Source organism: Temnothorax americanus, unplaced genomic scaffold (genome assembly GCF_048541705.1).
Source record: "Temnothorax americanus isolate GAGA-0224 unplaced genomic scaffold, ASM4854170v1 Scaffold8, whole genome shotgun sequence".
Lineage (NCBI taxonomy): Eukaryota > Metazoa > Arthropoda > Insecta > Hymenoptera > Formicidae > Temnothorax > Temnothorax americanus.
Genome location: NW_027509802.1, coordinates 203,336 through 229,616, shown reverse-complemented (window position 1 = coordinate 229,616; position 26,281 = coordinate 203,336). Strand labels below are relative to the sequence as shown.

Sequence of the window (26,281 nt, the reverse complement as noted above, 5' to 3'; positions counted from 1 at the left end):
ACACACACGCACAAATGTGCAATCTTCGTGCCAAAAAATGTGTATTATTAACCATACATTTTAATATTTAATTTAATATAGCGAGCACATAAAATATTTATCTTGAGATTTTAGAATAAGTCAACTGTTGGTCCAAATCGAAGTCGCAAACTTTAGAATAAAAGATTGGATTCTTGACATTTCTTTTACTTTTCTCATACACAAAACATAACTGTGCCTTTGTATGTTTCTTTTCAATTTTTCTTCTATTACTCCATTAATATTTAAAGAGACTGTAAAAATGTAAATAAACATGCAAGTAATTAGTTTAAAGTTCTTTTATATCACACGTGCGTGGAAAGTGGCCCATATATTACGCGCGTGTTTTTTGTGCGACAAATAGCCACGTCCACACACGAGAAATTTTTCACTCGAAACAGTGCGGTAATATCTCATTCCCGCACAGTCTCATTCCCGCACAACTTATTCCCCAATCATTCTGTATGTCTTCCTTGCACAATGCTAGCCAATAGGCAATAGGAACAGGGAATAGAAATCAGAAATCATGTATAAATGCAGAATAAACAGTGACACAGGCAATAGACACAGAGTTTCCGTCACGTTGGAAATTCTGTGCCTATTACCAACCAATCATAGCATTCGAATTTTTTAGGTTATTTCCTGTTCCTATTTCCTGTTGCCTGGCATTGGGCTTTTTTCCACTAGAGTTCTTTTATTTTTCTCACATCTTCTTAACGACATCTCGCGGCGCGCGGAAACACTCCGCGATTTACCACACAGCGATACTCAGGGTGCCATTACATGGAGCGCGGAAACGCGGAAACGCGGAAGCGCGGAACAGAATAGTAACTAGATTCCGCGTTTCCGCGAGTTGAGTCCCGCACGTTTGAACGGAAAAGCGGAATCCGCTATTATCGTGTATGTATGTATGTATGGCTGCGTTTCGATATTCACTGCCAGTACTTAACGCAGCCTATGTATGTACCCTGGCTTGCATATAAGATATACTTCATAATAACCATCAACATGATGTTTGGATCTATAATATTATACTGCCACTTTTATTAAATAATAAAGTAATCGAAGAGTATGTGTAAAAGCTTTTTTTTTCAATGTGATTAAACAGCTCCGAAATTTGATTGAGTATACTGTATCCGCGTTGACAACGGATTTTGACGCGTTCGTTCCGCGAGTTTGTTTCTCCTTATATTACATGGAGCACAATTTGCGCGGAAAAGCGGAACAGTATAGTGACAAATAGACATTTGTATTCATTTCTTAAAATTGTGTTCACTTAATTCATTGCAATTTTTATTAATATGCTTATCTTTTCAGCTTATCTATTGAATACAAGCATTTTAATCGATAAATACCGTTAAAAATTAATATTTTATAATTCTCCGTTCCGCTTTTCCGCTCAAAATATGCTCCATGTAATATTAAGGCATTCAAAACAGACGGAACGGATCGACGGAAATCTAGTAAATTTTGTCTTCCGCGCTTCCGCGTTTCCGCGTTTCCGCGCTCCATGTAATGGCACCCTCAGACTCAGACATAACCTTCCATTCGTTCAACGTGTGCGGACGCTATATGGCTATATACTTATAACCCAAAGGCAGGGTTGAAGGCGCTTCTGTCCCTAACCAAAGAGACAAATAAAAAAAAAAAAAAAAAAAACGTGCACGGACCAGTTCGGACGTGTTTTGTCCGGAGGGAAAAATTTTTTTAAGTGTAACGATTGTTGCTGTCTGGCATTGATCCGCACTCAGACTTTAAGTGATTTAGTGATTTCCATTTGGACTTTGCCGCGCTAGCGGTGATTCAGAATTTGATAATCAAACAGAGGAATATCTGGCCGTATTGTCCGCCGTTGGGCGGCAAGAGCCAAAAATTTAAGAAGAAGGAGAAGAAGACATAACCTTCCCAAATAACTGAAACGTACATAGTAGTCATTATTGTGAACATACACAGTAAAGTAAAAAAAAAAAATAAAAAAGAATTCGCAACAAGTTACTAAGAAAAAATCAAAAATGAGTGGCAAAAACGTCATACCAGACGACATATCAGAAACCGATAGCGACGACCATAGCGACGACCAACCAACACCTCCAGAGATAGCACGAATTGCAAAAAACACGATAGAAAATCGCTTACCTTCAAAATCCATAGAAAAATATACAAATACATATAAAAAGTTTATGCAGTGGACAATTACTAAAGAAAAGAAACCATTCTCGGAAAACACAATATTAACGTATCTCACAGAATTATCAAAAACACATAAGCCATCCACCTTATGGGCAACTTACTCAATGCTCAAAACGACTCTAAATATCAACAACAATATTAATATTACTGAATATGGTAGACTCATTCCATTCCTGAAGAGACAGTCACAAGGATATACCCCAAAAAAATCAAAAGTATTAACATCGGAACAAATTCAAAAATTTCTCGACGAAGCTGACGACCAAAAATATTTATTTATAAAGGTAATGTATCAAATACAAACGTAAACTTTTACATTAATAAAAAATTTTATACAATGTGTACATGTATATTAAATTATTTACAGGTTGCTATGATATTTGGAATTTGTGGTGCATGCAGAAGAGTGGAACTAACCAATATGAAAGTTAACGACATCGAAGACAAAGAAACTATCTTGATCGTTAAAATTTCAACTACAAAAAATTACAGATCGAGATCTTTTATCATCACCGATGAATTCTACACTATATCTAAAAAATATATAAATTTGAGACCAAAAAACAGCCAAACCTCGAGATTTTTTCTAAATTATCAAAATGGAAAGTGCACCAACCAACCAGTTGGAATCAACAAATTCGGAAAGATTCCAACAATTATCGCGTCATATCTAAAATTAGCAAGTCCTCATTCTTATACCGGCCACACCTTTCGTCGCACTGGTCGCACGCTGCTAGCAGACTCTGGAGCGGACGTAACAACGTTAAAACGACACGGTGGCTCGAAATCCAATACAGTTGCCGAAGCATACGAGGACTCCGTCAATAACAAAAATTTTTTTTTTGTGGAGTGCGGAGTGGACGCACGAGCCGAAGGCGAGTGAAATCACCGCACGCGTGTCCAATTTTCAACTTTTAACCAATTTATATCACGCGTGCAGTCTCTTGCGGGAATGAGATATTACCGCACTGTTTCGAGTGGAAGTGGCTATTTGTCGCACAAAAAACACGCGCGTAATGGGCCACTTTCCACGCACGTGCGATATAAATTTCAACTATTCCGATTACACTATGGCTGCGGTCCACTCGACGCTACAAATACTTCGGAGCGTTCTTCTTCTCTTTCTGTCTTCATTGAAAGAAAAGAGAAGAGGAATGCTTTGAAGCATCTGTATATAGCGTCAAGTGGACCGCAGCCTATGACAAAGCATGTATCTAGATAAAAGATAAGCGCGAATAAGTCACTTATAAACCCCTCTTACAGAAGCCGCTGAAGCACAATTCAATGTCAGTTGTCAGTCGGTAGTCAGTCAGGACACGTCATTCACAGCCAGCAGGATGTCTTATGGCGCAATAAACCCGGGCATTCGCGATTATGCGAGGGAAAAGAATGTAAGTAAAGAAGAAATGGTCTCGCTCTCATTCCAAGTCTATTCGATCCTAGCATCGATCGTAGTAAATTTAAACAACGATGAGAATTCACTTAATTCATTCCTTATTTATTGTATCCCATGTAACATTAATAATAACGTGTCCACACACACGAACGCATGTAAACGTTATATCCCAGACAACACCGTGTCCAAAATCGGGACATAAAACGTCTTTTAGAGGGATGTTGTTTGTCGCTTTAATACTGGGTATAATCAGTACAGGGTGTGCGCCTGAAAAGAATCTGCGTGTTTTTTATTTTTTTGAGACAAAAATATTTTTGGAGACGGAACAGTGGAGTTTGAATGAAATTCGAGTTGCGTTACACGGGGATTGTTCTAAATGAGTTAAGTGAGTTTATGATTACTCTAGGCTATTATCGTCGATCTACGAAGCGACACGCTCACGAAGCCAACCGCGGCGATGAGGAAAGCTATGTTTGAGGCGGAAGTAGGGGATGACGTCTTCGAGGAAGATCCTACGGTAAAAGGTAGCAAAAGAAAAATTCGATTTTAAACCGAAAACATTGTGAAATATGAATGCTACTCATATCTAAAACTGTTTTTCTCTCAAAATCAATTTTATTTTCTTATAAAAATTATCTTTCTGCCAAATCACGACTTGTTGGATAATGTGTCCTACAATTTTAACAATCCCCTCTTATATTTATTAGCTGAGGCCTAAACGATTGTTTATTTAAATTTTTTAGAATTACAAAAAATGGCTGCGACTTTGCTTGGAAAGGAAGATGCACTTTTTGTTAGCTCTGGTACAATGGGAAACTTGATCGCTGGTAAGATTCTAAAAACGATCTCTGTAGGTATACGTCTCGCATCTTAACTTTTAAAATTCATTAAAAAGGACGAAATTTATTTTCATTCATTTAATGATCGAATTATGAAAGTTACGGGGAAGAATCTCTTAATACCGTTAATTAAAAAATTGACCTCTATTTATCGGGATTCTGAATGGAGTCTGTGTCACGTTAGAAAAGTGAAGATCGATTTTCTCGATTTTTTTCAAACGCATTTAAAGAAAATGTTATGCTTTCTTTCCTTCCTTTTCAGTTATGAATCATTGTGATGTGCGTGGCAGCGAAATCTACTGTGGAAACGAGTCGCATGTGTTTCTTCATGAACAGGGTGGTGCAGCGCAAATAGCCGGTGCGAGCATTTGTCCTCTGTTTAACTACGACGACGGTACGTTCGATCTGAAGAGCCTCGAGAGTGCGATTCGCGTGGACCGACTACACGAACCGATCTCAAAGCTGGTCATAGTGGAGAATACGATAAACGGAAAAGCCGTTCCTCAGTCATGGGTCGAGAAGTTGGCGATGGTGGCGAAGAAGCACAATCTTAAGATGCATTTGGACGGGGCACGACTGTGGAATGCCTCGGCCGCGTCGAAGATCTCGGCGAAGGATCTAGCCGCTCCGTTCGACTCGGTCACTTTTTGCTTGAGCAAAGGATTGGGCGCTCCCGTGGGGTCTGTGCTCTGCGGAAGCAAGAGCTTTATCGCTAACGCGAGGAGAAGGCGCAAGGTGCTGGGTGGTGCTATGCGACAGGTCGGCGTGATCGCTGCGGCCGGGCTCGTCGCCCTGGAACAGACAGTGCCACGACTGGTAGAAGATCACAGAAAAGCATTTATTATCGCGGAGGCGATCGATCAATTGGATACCAAGATATTCAGCGTAGACCTGAAAACCACGCACACCAATATGATATTCATAAACGTGAATACCGACAGCGGAGTTTCCGCCGAGACTTTCATGAAGAGGCTCCATCAAGTGAATGATTTCAATGACGATGATAAGATCATAATCAGATGCCTGGCTCTCACGGAAAGATTGGTCAGAATGGTTCTCCATTATGATATCGATGATTCGATGGTAGCTGCCGCTATTCGTAAATTAAGATACGTTATCAAGGAATTGGATCCCCAAGTAAAGATTGAAATTCTAAATTAAAAGATTAAGATTATTGTAGCATCAAATATTATCTTAATTAAATATTATCTGTATATGCTGAAACACATGTATATATTTAAATAAAGTATTTTTAATAACTAAACTGACATTAATAATAGCAATACATACTTCTTTAAAAATTTGATAAAAATGTAAAGTTACGAGATACATATGAAACCGATGAAAATCCGCTGTAAGAGATAGAATTCAGATTTTTCTTTTGTTGTATTGTTATGTATATTATAATAAAGTTGTATAATAGCTTGAGTAAATACTAAATCGTTATATCTTGAAACATAGGTCCCTCAATTAAATTCTTGTGTAACGTGTATACCTAATTAACCTAATTATCTTAATTTCTATTAGTTACATCAAGGAGTATCCGAGTAATGAAGTTCCATAAAATCAAGTATCGTATATTGAAATCTTCTCATTTATTTCCTTTATAATACTCCTCCACAAAAATTGTAAAAGCGTCAACCAATGATTAACGATGGATGTACTCAGCTGTCCTGGCTATTAACTTTGAAACGCGTCATTAACTGGCTCATCGTCGTCCTCATCTTCCTCGCCCTCGCTCTCGAAGGTATTGTCAGGAATATCGTACAATCGAATCATAGGCTTGTTTGGATCCTTCATTATCAAGTACTTGCCATCCTTCTGCTTCATGCAAATGTCGATGATGCATCTTAGAATGCCCCACGCATTATCCATGTTCAGATTTATCTGCGTCGCAAACTCATTCGGTTTGTACTGCTGTGTACCAAGAATCACGTGCTTGCTCGAGTCTCGCACAATAGCTCGCGACACGTAGCCGAATTTCAGCTGATCCGAACCGGCTAGTAGCGCCTGAACCGTCCATTTGGCAAGTTTACAGGCGTTATTGCGCAATTCGTTCGCCAAAACCGCACCGCGCTGCGTGTCCAGCTTTTGACGCCACTCGACTCCATTAGCCAGTTTCGAGTCCCACTCGTTCAATGCCTTGATCGTCAGGAATTGATTCTCGTTGTTCGGGCCTTGCATCACGGCGTCATGCTCGCATCGGGCGACAAGTACTATACCATTGTTGAGATCCCACTTGCGATAACGGTAAGCCACACTGGCCACGTCGCTCTCTTCCTCCTCTCCGATAAACGGATTGCCCTCCTCGAACTTGTATCGCGGTTCATTTGACTTGAGCACCTGCTGCGAGAAATTGTGATTGATGAAAGTCGCCTCAAGGGCCAAGTTTCTCGGCGAATTCAGCGAGTTGCCGTCGTCCTGCGGCGGCTCGACGCTGGTCTCGTTCACGGTCAAAAGATCGAACTCGGTGTTGTCACGTTTGTCGAAGAACAGCTTATCGCCAATCTTCTCAATCACGATGTCCCACGAATAATTGCTGCGCGTGCAACACATGATGGTGGCCAAGATCGCGTCAGTGGCATATACATTGCCCTCGGTCTTGGACAATTTACGAATTATCGGATCGTCGGTGGTCGTGACCGTGTGGAAAATGCGATCGATTCTCTGCAGCGGCTTCTCGCTCTTTACGTTCACGCGATCGTACGTCTTGTCGTAATACTCGAGCGAGCCGCAGCACAATATATCCTCGCCGTCTTTCACACCGGGTAACGAAAGCTTGGCCAGTCGAGGAAAGTCCATTTCCTCGATCGTCGTCCAGTCAGGTCGAACCGTCACGGAAGCGTCTCGAATCTTGATAGGCGGCTGATTCTTGTGATTACGCAGACCTTGCTGCCTACCCCAGCGCTTCGTTTGTCCCTTACGCTCTCGTTCTCGCAACTTGAGCTTCCCTAGCTGCTGCATCTGGCTCATCGCGCCACGCTGGCCACCGCGACCGCGCATATTGCGCTGATTGTGACGGAACCGACCGCGTTGGTATGGCGGCTTCTGCACGCGGGTGGTGTCCACCAAGTGGAAGGTGGTTTCATCTTCGTCGTGATAGTACGCATATTGACTGCCTGAACCAAACTGCGATGTATATTTGTCTAGAAAAATAGCAATTTATTAGTTATATATGTAACTATAAATGTATCAATGAGTTAAATTTTCCACGTGTAATATAAAAAATATGCTGAAAATATGCTTAAAAAAATCTTCCAATGTTTGAGTACTTTATATATCTAGTTTTCTTTTAAAATATAATTTTTTAAATGTAGTGTTCTAAAAATTACATGCCAATAAAACAAATGTGATTACTTAATAGCAAAGATAAATATAGCACCCAAAATATATGACTAATGACAATTAATCTATTCCATTTGCGACAGCGTTTTGAATATTAGTTTAAAAGACCAGATTACAAATTATATCAAAATGTCATTATTCAATCACATACGTATTTCGAATATAATATTAAAAAATCCATTTCCATATAAAATATAATAAAATAATTACATATAAATCAGAATTCGAAACAGAAAGAAAGCTCAAGCATTTGACATGTACACCTGTTAAACGTCGCTCCAGATTCAGTCTCAGACTTTACGCAGACCGAAGCCTGTCGTCCTCAATTAAAGGCGACATACGTAACGCGAAAGTGCCAACGAGATACCCAGCGGAGTCCCCGTGGCCCGGGTCTCTCGATCTTTGAGGTTAAACACACGTGAACGGTCGACGAAGCGAGATACGTACTTGGGAACTTTTTGTCCTGGAAGGCCGGCGTAGTCCAATCCGAGATCTACGGGAGAAAACGATAAAGCGAGAGATGAGCATGTTTCTTTTTTTTTTTTTTTTTCCAGAACGTGAGTAAAGGAAAAGCGAGTGAGCCTCGCCACGACGCTCACCTTGCCCAATCTGTCGCCCTTCGAAAATGGCTGGTAAGGGATGTCCTTAAATTGATCCGGCAGCTCGCACGGGCCCCAGCCGTCCGGATTGTGCTGGATCGCTGGCGCTTGAAAGTGCGCCGCCACCTCCTCCTTCTGGACCGTCTGGGGATCGTCCAGCACCACCACGTCTGCGTCCGTCATCCTGATGCCCGGTTGGATTTAGCACGCATCGATTCAGCGCGACGTCACTCGCGGCACCGACTGCGACTGACTCCACCGCCGGAAATCCTGCCCGCGCCATCTTGCCCGGCCGCAGTGCTGTCAACAGTTTCCCCCGTGCGGCGTGCAAGAAGGAACGGAAGAAAATATCCAGATCGCGCGAGGGCGACTGGCTTATCGGCATTCGGCAATTAGCACTTATATCAAATATATTCGGAAACAAAGAAAAAAATAAAATACAGAAAAAGCAATTAAAATAAACGAAGCTGTTATTTTGCTTCTAATAAAAATAAAAATATACATACTTGTATAAAAATTTGTTTTTATGTATACACCGCGATAATAAATTTAGATTATTATTATTTCTTATTGTTACACATTGCCTGATTCTTCACTTTTTTTTATATATTTTGCATCTGTCAATCATTATTCATTACAAAATTTATTCGGAGCTGTGCGTCGTGCGTCTTTATTGATATCTAGTTCGTGGGATTCCTTTACGTCACTTTGGGTTCTTTTCCTCCAGCGATTGTCTTGCGAAGATAATTCGGAGTTGTGCGTGGTACAGGTGATAAACATAAAAGTAAATAGATTAATTATTTATTTACACGCGTAACATGTAATATTTTTTAACCGTTACCGTCGTCGATTCATTTATAAATGGACGAACGTATGCTTGATTCGTCTTAACCTATTCCGAGTCGGTCTAGCCAACAAATATTATTGCATTAATTACGTAAGAGACGTCTGAAAGGCGATTAATTCATCTTAACAAAATTCAACGCGATATAAAAAAAAAATTCATGATTTAGAATTCGTGATTATCTTGATGTGTATAATCGAGAGGTTACTTGGAGATAATTCATGCCTGTCGTGCAAGAAAGAAAAGCTATTTGTTGACAACAAAAGACATAGAATTGGAATTCTCGCCTAAAATTGTACTTGATTTTTTTTTTTTTTAATTTCTTTTTCAGTCAACCATGCTGAGGTCGCGTCTCGTTAGTGTGCCGAAAGCTGTTAAACGTAGCATCAGTACCAACGTTCCTGCTTTGCAGAAAGCTACCGATCCCATACAGCAGCTATTCCTCGACAAACTCCGGGAATACACGTCAAAAAGCGTGTAAGTACACTTCTCCAGCTTCCAGGAATTCTAATGAGAAATATCTGCAAAGGATATTATTTTGTAAGGATCAAAACCATTTGGTATCAGTGGTATCTTTGATTGTAGCTTGTGCAGTGTATGAATATGTATAATGTATATACATAGATACATGTTTATGATATACATCTCTTATCTTACATAAATTTTATTACACTAATAAATATTTTTATTTTCATTCTTAAAACGAAATAAGAATATATCTAATTGTAAGTTTTTAATGAGGGAAAAGCTGAAAAAGCTGCTTTACTTACATTTATTAATTGTATTTGCATCAAATTGTGATACTATTGTGTTTAATTAATTGGAATAAATTTCATTTTGTTTGGATATGCTTGTCTCTGGTTAAACAAAGTTTGAAGAGAGTTAAAGATAATAGCATTTTGGATAACGATGAAATCAATAATCAGATGAAATTAATAAGTTAGATTTATGAAATATGTGCTATAACTCGTGCTTCTATTTTTGTAATTGTATATTATATTAGGAGATTGATTAAAATAAAGAGAATATTAAATATGATATTTACGAGAAATTTCTTTCAATTTTAAGAGGCGGGAAATTAGTTGATCCCAGCCCGGAGATTACGAAAGAACGGGACTCCGAATTGGAAAAACTTCAAGAGGTATATGGTGGCGGTACAGGAGTAGATATGACACAATTTCCTCAGTTCAAATTTGAAGGTACGTTACTTTTACTCATGTATTCTATACAGATATTTGTTATTTTTATATTCAAAAGTTATTATAAATTTTGCATTCGTGCAAATACATGCGTATAGGTAAAACGATTTAACGAACGTATGCCGTACTTTGTTTTAGATCCACCTGTGGACTCTGGTGTTAAAAAGTAAACACATATGTCGATATGTATCATAGAACATTCATGTATTGTTGAACTATTAAATATTAAGTAATTCATCTTAAAAATACATATATGCTATTAAATTATTTTAATCTTTTTTTATCAACCTCGTTAATCCAAAACAGTTGAAAAAATTAATTAATCTCGATATAAATTATCATGCAAGAGAAGGCAATTCTTAATTTAATTACTAACTCGTAAAGAGTTTCGTGTTGTCTACTATCTCTGCTAAAATATTCATTTTACATTTGGTGGCTATAGATTTACATATATTTACATATGTTGTGACTTCGTCCCGCGATATTAAATTATCGTAATCGCCTGAACAAGAACATAACACGTTCATGTTTTCTCGCTTGATCTCCTTACACTTCCGACATTGTAGATCTTGCAACACGTAACCCATACTTTTGCGATTCAATTTGTCGATCAAAGAAAATTCTATTTCTGTATTGTCATACGACGTATCACAGATAGGGCATTTCCACATGTGCCTATAATAATAATAATGATGATGTAAAGCATATATTATCTTCGACTTAATATTCACATTATTCGCGTATTTAACGTACCTGCTATTTTCAATTGTGTAATATTGATCTTTACAGAGATCAATATCTCTTGTATGATTGCATGCTTTGCATATAACTTCTGGTAGAATAAGAGAAATACACGGCTCTTTCCACTCGACATTGTCGCCATAGCTGCCGACTCCGATCAGTCGTAACAGATTTGACTTTAAGTCATGAACCTCGTGTTCTACTTCTTTGTCCAGAGATAAAACCTGAAATTTTCAGAGATACGCAAGAGTTTAATATCTCGAAGCTATTTTTTACATGTTTATAAAGCACATAATGATAATATATTACCTTGCATACTGCTTTGATTAATTCAAGCGCAGGATTGATCTTTATACTTTCTTTTCCACCCATATCCAGATTAGGATATTCCTCGAGAGTCAATGTCTTTTCCGGCAAATTCCGATGTATTTTTTGGGCTATTCTGTAAATAATACACACGTTAGGGCCATTAAAACTACTGACCTCCCATATCGATAAAATATCAATTTTAAATTCATTTTACTCTATATAAAAGCTTTATATTAATTTTAAAAACTACGTAATATATGTATAAATAAATATACTTGAACAATCTTTGAGACATTTCTCCCGATATCAATTTTTTCGCAAACTCGGCTGTATTTTCCAATGCACCTAGACCAAGTGGTGCTGTAAAAGATTGACTCTGGCTGTGTCTTCTTCTCGGCCTTGCAGTGTTATTGGCTTCGTTCTCAGTCATACATTGATACACTACGTTTATATATCCTGCTACTACAGCGTTAAAACTCGCTTGACATCCTGCTTCCTTAGGCAGGCATTCCATCAAACTCCAATTCATCATTATTTGAGGCTGAGTAAAAATAATTCAATCGGTATAAAAATATCGTCAAGTAAGAACCATCGGTGTAATTTCTAAAAATATCTATAAAAGAGGTTTTTTTTTTACCGCGTCATCGTCATCATTTTCAGTATTCTCATCTTCCGCGTCATCTCTAGATAGCTGCCCTTTAATGCCAGCATGATTGTGCTGTCGCGCGATAAACCAAATATATAATTAAATTAACGTTACACAAAACAGTATTAATGTTATTTCACGAATCAAATAAATGACGAATCAGCGTACCAAGTCAAGCCATATTAGATATTCCCAACATTGGTCAAACGTAATTTCAATACTGTGAAACAGCTCTTTGTTTCGTATAGTTTGAACAACAAATTCTATATAGCCTAAAGCATCGTTCACAGATCTTTTCTTCGTGCACACGATAATCTTGTTGAAGTTTGCAAAGACTATAATACAACCTAACGTTTTGAACTCTGCTATTAACTGTATATACAACTTCTTCATATAAGTGTGTAGAGTACGACGTAGAGCAGGATCGTAAAGCAAGGCAGTTGGAGACCTCAGCCACCTGGAATCATACGAATATGTACATGCATTTTTATATAACGGTAATATGTAATTAAGTAATATAATTGATAACAAATAACAGTATAACAAATAGTAATAACGTACCGATAGAAGTGGATCAGCTGATAGTCCGCGAATACATTTTTATATACGGATACCTCGAGCAACCATGCGTTTACCATGCTTCGTAATGTTTTAAACGCTGGATTGCACAGAGTGATTTCATCGTAGCTGGGAATAACTGTCGCGGAATCACCACCAACTGCCATGTCCTGTTGAATAATCCCAACTTATGTAATCATATCATTATCAATTCGGATAAATTAAGTTGTTGCAAATAAGTTTTTGAAAGGTACTATCGTTAATTAATTTAGATATAAGCATTTTTTAAAAACCAAGTTTTAGTTAGTATATAAAGACTGACCTGAACGGATGGACGCTGCTGAGCGTGAAACGCCACAAACGCGCTGGTTCCGTCTATATCGTGAATATGATGGTATTGTAACAATGCATTAACCGCCAGACTTTCTACATCCAATTGGACGCAAACGCTGGAATATGTGCCCGGATTGTTCGCAGCGCAGCTCGAACTCTCCTCGAAGTCCGTCAGTAGCCTGTTATCGTCGTTCTCGCTGCCGCCTAAGTCGGGTTTCTCCGTAGGCGAGCACCACAGGACAAAATTGTTCCTGTGCAAATGTCTGGCGTAGAATAAATCCGCGCCGAAGAGCGTGGGATCCGCGGGTACGTTGCCGATAGGAGCGTGAAAGAATCGGCATTGTTCCGCGATTAATTCGATGATCTGTTGACTCTTCAGGTAGTGTCTGATCATCATTTTCGCGCCCGTCTTCTGCCATTCTAACGTGCTGTACAGATTCTCAACATCACGCACGTGCGTGCTGACGAGAGGGAAGTCATTGAGAAGCGGCATTTCGGTAGTTAAAACCGTTCTGTCGAGAGCGGTTTGATTAATAATAATCGTTGCTCCGTGGGCTTCGTTTTTATATGTCGTCAAGGCTGCCTGCAATGTACGGCACACCTGTTGGAAGTTCGTTTCAACTTGCACGACGAATTGCATAGTTATAGGCAACCTATTTATCTTGTCTTCGCCATTTTTCTCCAATGTTGCTTTACGTTCCTGCGTGTACAATGTACTCATGTTCGGCAGTTGATTGGAAGCGACTGAATCTAAGACGAATATATGACCTCTCTTGCTGGCGCTTAAGAATAAGCCCCACAGTGCTCTTTGACGGTTCGAACTCCAATGATGATAGAGAAATATGTAGTTGATCGATCCGGTTTGCTTGAGGTAAGGTTGAAAGGCGATGCTCTTGAATTCCAATTGATCCAGAGTGAAGGTATCGGCTCCGTCTACCATTTTCCGCGCGGCACGCGGGTCGACTATACACACGCATCCCAATTGCAATATAGCCCGAAATTCTAATGACATTTGCGTCTCATAGATTCCTTCAATTTCTGGTTTACTCAAGTCCTCCAGGAGTTCCCGGCTGTGCTCTTGAAACAGAAATTCTGGTAGAGAATATTGATACAAGTTGTACACCGGTCGAGAGCGTGGTAAAGATTTGAAGCTCTTCTTCCAGAGCTCATTAGGTCCTGGATCGGGCCTTGCTTTGCGGGTGTTCACGTAAAATATACGAGGTACTACGAGACGCACTTGATGCAATTGCGTGTCAACCAGTATCCACAATCGAAACATGCCGGGTTCACCCGTTTCTGACAGCTGAATGATTTGCCACGGAGTTTCCAATAATTTCCTTTGAGCGCGTCTCAAAAAGCCGGTCATGGTAGACGTATTCGTATTTCGTATAACCCCCCAGGCGATTCTATCATTTTCGTCGGTCTTACTCCTCTTCCGTCGATGCTGATGCCTCTGTTGAGCCTGGAAGGCCCACTTTTTTTTATGAAACTCCAACCATTTAAGCAACTCTTTTCTCGTTGTTCCCTTGGGAGGAGGCGAACCCAAAGCTTCTTTCCAACTTCTGGCTCTGATTGTCTCATCCTCATCTAAATGCTGCCTTTTCCTCTTGTTAACAACCGAAATTGGAGTATTGAAGCTAGTAGACGGTCCTGCGAGATCTTCAATATCGCGGGGTTCTTCGGTGTTGTTCGTATGAGAAGTGTCCTTAGCTACAACACAAAATATATCTGTGATCTTTTTCTGACGATGGGATGTATTCTTCTCCGACACTTTCTTATGTAACCAAGGTGGATGCTGTACTCGTGGAACTGGATTCGGTAAGCCTTGCATCGCCGCTGGTATGGTGATAATTTTTTGAATAGCACTCCCGAGTCGCTCAATGTAATAATTCCAGTCCAAAATATCTCTTATATCATCGCTGTACAAAGTGGGGTCCTTCAACCACTTCTTCAAGTAATGTCTTCGCACAGCCGGTTCCGACTGAAAGATAGCCAACGGTATCGCGCGCTCGGTAACTGGCGCGCTTTGCGGTTTATTCGCTATAATATATCTGCAAGCTAAACCTGCATCTTTAACCATCTCGTCGCCCAAGAATTCAGCTAATCTTTTAGCCGTAGAAATGGACGTGGACTTCTGTGCACCGTAATCTTCCAATTTACGCGACATGGATTTGTTCTCGGATATGAGTTCGAACAATTCGGAATCGGGCATATTCGCACACTTGCTATATAATAAATCCAGCCAATAATCTGCGTCCTTCGCAACCGAAGCGTAACATTCGTCTAATGTGTTTCCTTTTAAGAAGGATTCAAAAACAGAGGCTTGAAAAATTTTTATCAGTTGCAATTCACCCCTTCTCTTTACTTCAAAGCCTTTTAGTTCGGCTAGTGAACCATCGAAATTAAAAACTGCGTATCGTTTCTTCAATTTCTTTCCTTCTTCTTTAGCAGCGGGTAATACCATCGCTAAATATGGTCCGTCAACTTCAAAAAATATCGAATTTTCACTTCTGATTTCATACGTTAAATTATCTTTATCCACAAGATCATGATAAACCTCGTTAGTAAATTTATCCTGTGAAAATTCAAAAAATAGAGTAATCAAAAGAAAGGAAAACATGTGTTTTTCTTTATTCATTCATACATACCTTCACCATAAAATTGAGAACCGCATTCGGATACGAGATCGTAAATTTCGACTTCTTTTCATGAGTAGTGTGAACTATAATAGAGTCTGGAAAAGACGCAGGTAATATGCACCATATACCATCGGTATCCAGTTCCAATGGGCGACCAATCTGTTCTATAATTTCTCTAGCTTTCATGATAATATGAGCACCTGTGTAACATACGATGCCACCCATTTCCATGCTGTGCCATCGTGCCCTGTAATTTTAAAATAAACAATAAAAAAAAACTAGGACTTTTTAAAAAATAATTTAAGAAGGGTATAAATAAAAATACTAAAAACATGATAAAAGTGTTGTACCTTAAATATCACTTAATATAATTTTCTATTTTAACACTTACCCTTTTCTCATAACGTAGCCGTAGAAAGAATTGAGAATACATTTGTGAGCAAGCTGAAGAGAATCGTACAAAACTTCTCTATTCTTAGCGGATTTTATGTCAGCTGCATCTCCTTTCGCGATTGCTGCTGCTACTTGCTGTTTAGCAACTTTAGTTAATGCTTTATATTCGTATCTTCTATCTCTAAACGCTCTCACAGTGTCTACGTAAAATGAATTCTCCTTCTGACAAATCGTTTGTGTTCTCTCTTCCATTCTGGTAATTTTGACCTTTTTGTAAGCCTTTTTGCAATACTCGGTAAGCCTGTTTTTTTGAAACGTAGCTTGCTCTTTCGTGGTCAATTCGTGAAAAGCTCTCTTGGAGCCACCAGGAAATTGTGGTGGAAATCTTTCAGTTTCTAGTTGTTGCTTTATTCTTTGATATTCACCCAAACTTGCAGCCACTAAAATTTGTTAATCATAAACGATAATTACAGTACAAGTCGAGAAGAAAGTAACCAGCTTGATAATATAGAGATAAACTTGCGATAGTATTTTCTATTTAAACTTACAATATTCGCCTCTCCACATCCATTTCATTTTTCTCTGGCAAAGAGCGTCAGGTTTGTTATAATCGCATACCGCGCAATCTATTTCATTTACTATCGCAGAAGGTTGCAATCTATTGGTTAAAATTATATTGGGATACATAGCGCCTACGTCTAAGTGATAAATTACGGGATTTTCTAATCTCAAAGGTTGGTCTTTAAGTTCCTTCAATTTTCCCTTAACTTCATCTACTATTTCATTAAAATTCGTAACCATATCGATCGATACTTTTTCTTCTTCTTGTATCGTGTGTTTCAAGGCATTTTCTACACCATTAATTAATTCGTCTACGGCGCTCGGAACAATTTTAAAACGACAAGGAATGTCAGCTCTAAAAACACCCGATTCTAAAGCTTCCACGTGTCCGCCCACATACGTTTCTTGATCTAGTAAATGACCATCCTTTGTCAGTTTATTTAGTTCGGTTTCTTGTTTGTTAGGAAATATAATATTAGCTTGGAAAGCTTGTACCATGAGAAGTGATTCGCACAGTGTACCAGATCCTTTTCTGAGTACCTAGAAATAAACGAAATAAAAAAAAAAGTAGATTGTTTAAAGAAATGCGTACGTACGTCAACTAATGTGCGCAATACAATATTTTTCTCACTTCATCAGGTTCCATAGGAATAATAGTGCATAATGCAAATATAAAGGGATGAATATATTTGTGATAAAGATAAAACGTTGCCACAGCATCAGAGACAGAATAATTCGCGAGTACTTCAGGTTCTTCCGACGCTAATCTGCACATCTCTTCTGGATCAAGTTCCACTGGATCATATCTCAACTTAGCTTTAGCAACGGCTTTCAAGTTTTGAGAACCCACTGGGAGATAAGAATCACGTCTAACCCAGCTAAGAAATATTTTGCGATAAGAATATTCGCAGGATTACATTGTTAAATAACTCACAGACTATTTACCATAAGCAATCCATGTGCATAGCAGCTCTACTGACGTAAACACCTTCGCGATTTTTAGAGAAACCAATTTTCTCTTTCATATCCATATTATGTACAGCTGCTCGAGCTTCAACAAACGGCCAGTCGAAGAAATCACCGTTATACGTTACAAATATATGCGGCTTTATTTCGTTAATATGATCGAAAAATTTCACTATAACTGCTTTTTCATTAGGCTCGTTGAATATCGTGAAAGGACCCTCGAATTCCGGTTTTGGTGTATATTCGAAATCTCGTATGTCGGCAGAGACTAATTCTCTATTCGTTATTAAGTATCCCTAAGAAAATGAAACATATCGAATGTAAACTCTCTTTAGAAGGCGATACAACGAAATATAATTTATGCAAAGCTGAATAGCGTAAGCATTATTTATGTAAAATACCTGTCCATCTATCATATATGATATCATCATAATCTGATCGAAACTGGCATCTGGAAACTTCAATGGCATCTTTGTAGTTTCAATATCATACGCTAATACAATAGGTTCAGGCGGTTCAATCATGTCTTCCTTTCGCGTGATTATAGGTGGTTCGCTTCCTCTGCTTTTTACAGAATACCACATTCCACAGAAGATGTTGGCGTCTATGGATACTCGGACATGATGAGGTACGTCATATTCCCTAAAAATTGATATTTCAAAATAAGTGTCATATAAATCAAAAAATGCTAAAGAAATCAAGAAATAACGAAGAAAATAAATATTAATACAGGAAGAAAGAAAAATTTGGAAAGAAAATGTATACAATTACCTAATATCAAGAATATTATCCATGTGATCTAAAGTTTGTCTACCGCTATCCTGTTCGTTCGGTTGCAAAGTAGTTGCCAGCATGTCTGTGTAGTAAGTATTACTTTTCTCTCGCTCTTTGTTAACTCTAACAACGCGCATAATGTCGCGCTTGACTTTTATTAAATCGACAGTATTTGCGAAGGAAAGTTTCAGGTATTTTTGTCTCAAACCAATCAAGTGATTAGGCTAAAAAATTTAAAAAAAAAAATAAATAAAATAAATAAAAAGTCACAAGAAAAAATAATCTTTCCAAACATTTTTGTAACGTAAAATATATTATTAACGGCTAATTGTATGCCGATTAGAAGCCCATCTTACCAAGTCAAGATCTTCCTTGTAAACGGTCTCGATTTTTGTCAAAATTCCCATGTACTTCTTGGACAAAAATGTCGACACTTCTTTAAACGTATCTTTACGACATAAAACGTAAAAGTATGGCGAAAATGGCAACGACGCTTTAAATCTGGTGGCATCTTCCTCAATAAAGTAATAATCCACGCCGCTCAACAGACGCTTGTCATCCTCTACGATCTCCGTCTACGCAGAAACATCAGGATCTTGTTACTTAATTGCGTTTAAGAGATCGTAGATACCTTTGTTTCTTCAGTTTTCCTTACCGCATGCATGTTAAGCAAGAATCCTATTCTTTCCTTCGAGTCGGCGACGCGACGGAACCCATATACACCGTCGATTCTGATATCCTCCTTGATCTCGAGCAATCTCTTCAGTGCATTTTCCCTGAAATATTGATCATTTAGAAAAAGAAACAAATGTACACAGCAACGACAGCAAGCATTCAAAATCATCATACCCCGGCGCACTGGTCTCTCGATTCGAATATCTTCTGTTGAACGCGTTAGGCGGATGGGCAGCTCCGGTATTTTGCAAAGTTTCCATTTCGAAGATCAGCAACAAAGCGATATTTCGTCGATTTTTTTTTTTTTGTCTTTTGTTCCTCTTTGGTTAAGAACGTAGGCGCCTTTGTACACACGCGCTAGTTAAATGTCAACAGTCAAGTAACAATATCGAGAAAATCTTCAAAGCAACAAACAAGCGCGTCAAACGCACAGACCGTCATTGTCTACCCGTAGTGCCTGTTGCACGTTGCACGTGGCACAGCTGATCGTCCGATCGAAGCCCGCCTTTTTCAGTAAATACGCTACAGCACCCAGCACCGCCATTGATGAAAATATGAAAAGTCGTCTTCTGATTGGCGGATCGAAGTTCTACGTCGCGCTGCCGGTAGATAGAGATCAGGCAAAAGCGACTAATTAGAGATAATTTTAACGATTTTTTCTCGCGCGCTAAAAGCTTTTGCTCGCCACGATCGATATCTACCCCCTTTCGAGGATTAAGTGTACGAAGCGTACTCTCGCTTCGCGTCCGAGTGCAGAAGGCGCGAGCGAGACGATTGGTTCGCGTCTCTGACCGACCGTTTCAAAAATCAATTTGGCGCCTCGATAATTTTACAGTGATGGAAGATGGAATGGAGTCGTGACTGGCAGTGTTGCCAGACGTACGACTATAGTCGTACCGGAACGACTATTTCATGTTTTCCACGACGTACGACCGTAAGGGGGTGTCGTACGCCATTTTGTACTGCTATTTAATCATGTACAACTATTTATACTACTATTGCATGCATCTATGCGGTATTTTCAGAAAATAGCGGCTAAGTAGCAATTTAATGTGATTAGCTGGATCTAAAGATAAGAACCAATCACATTTGACTGCTCCTAGATGCACCTAGAGAGGCTCTCTATATGCACCTACTGGGTGCATTATTCTGATTGGCTGTCGCATTGTTTCGCTATTGACGAGTCTGGCGACGAGATGTTTATACTTTATGAACGCATTGTAAAGTGCGGTTATTTGGCGCTAAATGCTAAATGTGCAGAATGTGCTTCGATTAAACGAATGCAATTATTTTGTAACGGATTGCATAAGTTGTATTACGTACGTGGCAATCAGCCCGGCGCTGAGCTTTTACGTGGTTTGAGGCTGACTTGAACGAGGTGCGAGTGAATTTGTAGCGGCCACGTTCTGACACTTGGATGTGGATACAGTTATATACGCAATACGCATTGTGTCGTGTAATAGTTATAATCATATAGATTAGGGGGTTTTTTCACAAGTTCCTCGGATGAGGAGGTATAGGTGCCTTATACACTCATATAGATTAGTATTTACAGGTTAATTTTATAAATATGATGGTAAGTTAAAGTTATTTTTAACATAAATGGTTTCTTCCAATTAAGTTGACAATTTTGATTAATTGATAACGTTTGTAAGTTTTAGAACCAATTAAGACATACGTGTTGTCTCAGCTGTCTGTGTGAGTTATAAGATAAGAGCAAGTTAGATGCTATTCTACCATTCTATATATGCTTTATTTTCGTTATACTTGTAATTCTTTGTTGCAAATAATGACAGGAAAATATTTTATTGATTTTATATAAATAAATTAAATAATACATGAACTCATTAATATTTTCTCTCTATTTGGTTCATTGATATAAACTTTAAAATAAAATTTATTGTAATTAAATATTATTGTTCGATTTTTTCTTTAAAAACTATGTATCTATACTTTTACATACTTATATTTATGTACAATTAGTGTGTCAAAAATTAAAACATGCAAATTTATAAATATAATAGATTAATTTAAAAATGCAAATAAAAATATTACTTATTATTACAGAGAGAGTTCAGTGATACTAGTGATGCAGATGATCCTTCACCAATACATGATGCACCTGCACAAAATAAAAGGTATATGCTTGATTCTAATGAAAAGTTAAGTAAATATTTTTTAACAAATTAATGTTAATAATTTTATACATGCTATTTGATATTATAGGCACATATCTGACATATCAAATTGCCACAATAAAGGTAAAAGAAAATGGGAGGAAAACATTGAGGAACATACAAGGTGTGTAAAAAAAATAGTATTTATAAATATTATGAATTTTTATTCGAGATTTTTTAATCCCGATCTATAATATAGGTATAATAAGCTTTAAGCTCTGTTATCATCTCGCCTATCTGGCTTTGGACTTTGGACATGACGAGATCTATGGCTGTCAGGATGCTTGTCTTTCATCCAATCTTAAAATACTTTCAGTCTCTTAAATTTTCTAGACCAAATAAGCCACAATCCTGTAATATCTCTTTTATTATATTGAAGAGATCTCTTTTTCCGATCTTCTTTCATCTCGCTGTAGTTTTGGCCACGTCGCTTCGTATCTCCAATGGCTTCTTTCTTCTTCTTCTCTTCCTCTTTTTCTTCTTTCTCTTCTTCTCTTTCTTTATCCTAAAGCCACAACCTTTTGGTTGTGTTTCTTTCAGCGCATGCTTATCATCAAGCGCGTAATCTTCTTTTTTGCTTTTACCTTTAATCCTTTTTCTTGTAAATCATTATAATACTATAATATACAAAGCAAATTTCAAAGTAAATACTTTGCAAAGATAGTAGCCGATATCTTGATCGTATCATTTTTTCTCTTGTCATTACTTGTTTGGAAAATATTCAGCTTTAACATATAAATTTAAAGCAATCGATTGAAAAAGATTCCATATATCCTTCATCAAATATTATCCATGTTTGCCTTTGTACCTCTTTGCACTTCTCTGCTATTGTTTAACAAAATTCATTTCTGTCCAATCTATGCTATGTTAAAATGTTTAATTTATTTCATTTCGCTTTATATTCTATTAAATATTTGATGTATTTTTTGCTTTTGTTCTTTTGTGCTTCAAATTCAAGAAATCTTTGTGCAACTTAACTTCTAGCAATAATCTCGTTGTATGTACTTATTTCCCTGTAAATCATTTTTTGTTATCCTTACAACTTTGATAATAATGCATTTCTAAACAAGATTGGCAAATTATGCGCACCATGTTTGATATAAAGACAAAAACGTCGAACTCTTAAGGAATCGAAGAAATCGGCTCTTCGTCATTTCGCTGTCTTTTTTACAATTTTTTAAACTGGATAAAAATCAATTTCCTTTCTCACCGCCTTGGAAGAGAACTCACGCTCGTCCCTCTTATTTTCACTCTTTCATCTCTCCTTATCTTCTGCTTCATCAACCGTGCAATCCGTACATTTCATCTGTTTCTGTCCTTAACGGCTTTCGTCGTTTACTTCATTTGCTTTTTCTTCCGACTTTCTTACCGGCCATCCGAACATAAGGCCGAGGCCTCTCACCACTCCTCCGAAGATATTCATCATAGGTGTAATAAGCTTTAATATGTCGATAGACCGACAAACCAGTAGATTTATAATAAAATCCAACGTCGAACCAAAAAGACGAGAGTCCAGTAGTAGTTCAAAAGAGCTTCTCGAGAAGATGTTGATGAACGTATCTCTTTTATTATATTGAAGGAATCTCTTGCTGTAGTTTTGGCCACGTCGCTTCGTATCTCCAATGGCTTCTTTCTTCTTCTTCTCCTCTTTTTCTCTTTTCTCTTCTTCTCTTTCTTCATCCTAAAGCCCTTTTAGTTGTGTTTCTTTCAGCGCATGCTTATCATCAAACGCGTAATCTTCGTAAAATGTAATTATTATATTATTTTTTAACTCTTATGCTATTAATTCTGATATTGATTACAGTGGATCAAAAAATAAAAATAAAAATAAACTATTAAAAATAAAACACCGAAAGCAAAAATTTACAAAAAAATGGGTTTCTGATCCAGAATTGAGTGCTTGGTTAAGTCATGATCAGAACAATGAATATAGAGCAAAATGCATATATTGCAACTATTCAATGAGTTCAGATATAATGGTTATTAAACGACATGCGAAAAGTATAAAACATAAAGAGAAAATGCAAGATGCAACAGTGAAACAACAGTCTATTTCACGCTTTACCAATAAAAACCAATCTACATCTAAGGCTACTACGTCAGTTGAAATAAAATTGGTTGGATTTTTAACGGAACATAATCTGTCATACCGTTTGACTGATTATTTTGTAGATTTTTTGAAAGATATTTGTCCTGATTATCCAGTAATACAAAAAATTGCCATGAAAAGGACAAAGGCAACTAATATTGCAGTACATGTTATTGGTGCTTCTCATAAGGAGAAACTGGCTGAGATATTAAGAAACAATAAATTTAGTCTTCTTACAGATGAATCAACTGACATATCTTGCATTAAAACTGCTTGTGTAGTAGTGAGATATAATGATACTAATAAGAAAAAAATTGTCAGTGAATTTTGGGAGCTATATAAAATTTATGATTCAAGCAATGCTGACAAAGGTGCAACAGCAGAAAATTTATTCAACGGCATAATAAAGTGTCTTGAAAAGTATTTAATACCTCTTTCAAATATAATTGGATTTGCTGCAGATGGATGCAGTACAATGATGGGTCAACATAATTCTGTAGCTAGTAGATTTAAAGAAAAATGTCCTAATATATTTATTTTAAAATGTGTATGTCATTCGGCTGCTTTATGCGCAAGTGAAGCTTGCAAAACTCTTCCCAGATCAATTGAAGATTTGGCAAGAAATATATATAATTTCTTTAAATTAAGTGCAAAAAGGCAATGTCAATTTCGCCAATTTCAAGAATTTGCTAATGTAGCACCACATAAGATATTACATCCATCTCAAACACGCTGGCTCTCTTTAATAATGGTTATAGAACGCATTATTGAACAATGGGAAGCTTTGAGATTGTTCTTCATCGATAGATGGATTATTGAACGATTACAAGCCGCAGAACAAATTTCTAATGAACTTAACAATCCAGTATCAAAATTATATTTTTTCTTCCTTGAGTGGATCTTACCAAAGTTTACGGATTTCAATCGTTTCTTTCAAACTGATTCGGTGGTCGTCACTGAACTTCATGACAAAATAATAAATATGTATCAGGAAATTCTTCTGTGCTATATGAAGAGAGATTACGTTATGAAAACTGCACTTGCTGATATCAATCCTTGTAAGGAAGATGAATTCATCCCATCTTCACAAATATATCTTGGTGTTAAAGTACTTCAAGCCATGAACGATAAAAATAATGTTATTCAACAAAACGAGAAAAAGGATTTTTTTAGGCGTTGCAGAGAATTTCTAAAGGTATTCTTTATATATCCTTTTATATAATATTTTTTTTATTTAACTTCAGCATATTTGCCATATTTGCCAATAAATCCATGAAGTGGTCTCTTCAAACCTCCTTACTTATATCTGCCTCCTTTTAAGTTTTCTTCTTCCTCTTTCTATTTATAAATCTCCAAACTTCCGTAGCATTTTTTAAACTCTTCAGTTCCACTTCTCCCTTCTCTCTGTTTCCTTTCTGCTAACTCCTTCGGATCAACTTTCTTCTTTCCTCCAGATATTTCTATCTTCCTGCCTTACCCCTCCTCCACCTCCTTTTTCTTTCTTGAGCATTGCCTGTCCCACCAAACCTTGTGTCCTAACTCATACTTCTTCGTAACCAGCTTCTTTCTTATCATTGCCTCCTGGATTATACCTTTGAGTTTATTCCATTTTTTCTCTATTCACTCTATTGTACTCTGTCCATCCTCACTCCATATAATGCTTTCCGTGTTTGCCTTATAACTTCTAATTGCATCTCCATCTCAGCAGATTTTGCATTTCGTAACTTCTCTTTCTTCTACCTCTTCATTCTCCTTTTCTTCTTTTCTTCTTCTTTCATCTATCTTCACTGTCAGGGGCATGTGGTCCGAATCCACCCTGTCCCCTACCTTAAATTCTTTCACTTTTACTATACGTTTATTCGAGCGCCACTTCTGCAGCAACCTACGACAATTCACTCGTTTACGCGAAGCAAATTATCGTAAATTACTACAAAATCCAGTTTATGCGGAGGAATTATTGTAAATTACCACAGAACAACGCTTGCGCAAACATAGTATTTGTCTCTCTCTCTCTTTCTCTCTCTCTCTTTCTCTCTCTCTCTCTCTCTCTAACGCACCTTCGCTATAAAATACAATATATCCTTTTATGTATTATTTTATATATGAACAAATGTTGTATATTTATTTTTATCTCTATTATCGATTTTATTGCATTTTATGTTTGTAATGCTTTTAGATATCAGCACAGCAAATATCAAATCGCTATGATATGCAAAATCCTGTTTTGCAAAAACTGAAGGCGTTGCATCCAAAAAATGCTTTATCTCTATCATATCGAGATACAACTCCAACACTTCTTAATTTAATGAAAGTAATTCCAAGAGTTTTGAGTTGCAATGACAGTAATAATATGATGCAAAAAATAGATGACCAATGGCGTCGTCTTCCATTTTCCACTGCCTTTTTACCCAAGAATCTTGATAAAACACACGTGGACAAATTTTGGAATGAGATTTTGGATAATAAAAATGCTGCGGGAAAGTCTGAATTTCATGAATTGGCTACATTTGCTCTTGATATTCTATGTTTGCCACATTCAAATGCAGATTGTGAAAGAATTTTTAGTCGGGTAAATATTTAAAAAAATAAAATAGATAATTTTAAATATATAATTTCAATACTTTTTATTGTGTAATAAATATACGCAATTATTTAATTTTTATTTTAATTTACAGGTCAATTTAATGAAAACAAAATTTAGAAATAAATTGAAAATTGAAACAGTCAACGGAACATTATTAGCAAAAGAGTGCGTGAAGCGATCACAAGGAGAAAACTCTAGAGGCTCTGTAGCAGCCGCATTTCAGCCAACAGATAAGATGTTCCAAAAAATGACATCAAACGTTTTATATAAAAAAAAAAGGCAAGAAAACGAGCAAATAGAACAAGAAGACAGCGAAACAGAAATTATTTTTTAAAAATATTTTAATAAACAATAATTACAAATATATGCATATATAATTATCGCAATAATAAATATATCGCAGAAA

At 37.3% G+C, this 26,281-nt stretch overlaps 5 protein-coding genes across 10 annotated transcripts; 3 read left to right on the top strand and 2 right to left on the bottom strand.

The window, feature by feature from the left end:
* Positions 1-1,547: 1,547 nt before the first annotated feature.
* LOC143907210 (uncharacterized) lies at positions 1,548-6,189 on the top strand. Its single transcript, XM_077423838.1, has 6 exons — positions 1,548-2,492; positions 2,576-3,083; positions 3,472-3,599; positions 4,011-4,128; positions 4,348-4,431; positions 4,706-6,189. Exons 1-6 carry the CDS (start codon positions 2,031-2,033, stop codon positions 5,602-5,604), a joined length of 2,199 nt encoding a protein of 732 aa, XP_077279964.1. The 5' UTR covers positions 1,548-2,030; the 3' UTR covers positions 5,605-6,189.
* Eif3d1 (eukaryotic translation initiation factor 3 subunit d1) lies at positions 6,015-8,656 on the bottom strand. Its single transcript, XM_077423844.1, has 3 exons — positions 8,388-8,656; positions 8,236-8,281; positions 6,015-7,589 (listed from the first exon to the last, which is right to left on the bottom strand). Exons 1-3 carry the CDS (start codon positions 8,568-8,570, stop codon positions 6,124-6,126), a joined length of 1,695 nt encoding a protein of 564 aa, XP_077279970.1. The 5' UTR covers positions 8,571-8,656; the 3' UTR covers positions 6,015-6,123.
* Positions 8,657-9,013: 357 nt separating this feature from the next.
* LOC143907224 (ATP synthase-coupling factor 6, mitochondrial) lies at positions 9,014-10,697 on the top strand. Its single transcript, XM_077423858.1, has 4 exons — positions 9,014-9,171; positions 9,563-9,708; positions 10,300-10,430; positions 10,569-10,697. Exons 2-4 carry the CDS (start codon positions 9,569-9,571, stop codon positions 10,598-10,600), a joined length of 303 nt encoding a protein of 100 aa, XP_077279984.1. The 5' UTR covers positions 9,014-9,171; positions 9,563-9,568; the 3' UTR covers positions 10,601-10,697.
* On the bottom strand, positions 10,464-19,699 carry Dnapol-epsilon255 (DNA polymerase epsilon catalytic subunit 1). Of its 2 annotated transcripts, XM_077423809.1 has the most exons (18): positions 19,200-19,699; positions 19,006-19,126; positions 18,707-18,925; positions 18,348-18,574; positions 17,978-18,218; positions 17,556-17,872; positions 17,242-17,488; positions 16,598-17,150; positions 16,048-16,489; positions 15,666-15,903; positions 13,007-15,592; positions 12,688-12,854; positions 12,295-12,583; positions 12,118-12,198; positions 11,756-12,021; positions 11,481-11,613; positions 11,184-11,395; positions 10,464-11,105 (listed from the first exon to the last, which is right to left on the bottom strand). In XM_077423809.1, the coding sequence occupies exons 1-18, from the start codon at positions 19,283-19,285 to the stop codon at positions 10,802-10,804; spliced, it is 6,729 nt and encodes a 2,242-aa protein (XP_077279935.1). In that variant the 5' UTR covers positions 19,286-19,699; the 3' UTR covers positions 10,464-10,801. The 2 variants fall into 2 exon arrangements, with proteins under 2 accessions (XP_077279935.1, XP_077279936.1); XM_077423810.1 differs by lacking the exons at positions 18,348-18,574; positions 19,006-19,126; positions 19,200-19,699 and having other exon boundaries at positions 18,707-18,846.
* A 189-nt stretch (positions 19,700-19,888) lies between these two features.
* Positions 19,889-25,595, top strand: LOC143907208 (uncharacterized). Of its 5 annotated transcripts, XR_013259769.1 has the most exons (5): positions 19,889-20,601; positions 20,681-20,723; positions 21,093-21,163; positions 21,252-21,326; positions 25,468-25,595. XR_013259769.1 is itself a non-coding variant. In XM_077423829.1 (4 exons), exons 1-4 carry the CDS (start codon positions 20,596-20,598, stop codon positions 25,526-25,528), a joined length of 213 nt encoding a protein of 70 aa, XP_077279955.1. In that variant the 5' UTR covers positions 19,889-20,595; the 3' UTR covers positions 25,529-25,595. The 5 variants fall into 5 exon arrangements, 1 of the variants encoding a protein (XP_077279955.1); XR_013259768.1 differs by having other exon boundaries at positions 20,687-21,163; XR_013259766.1 differs by having other exon boundaries at positions 20,681-21,163.
* The last annotated feature ends 686 nt before the right edge of the window (positions 25,596-26,281 follow it).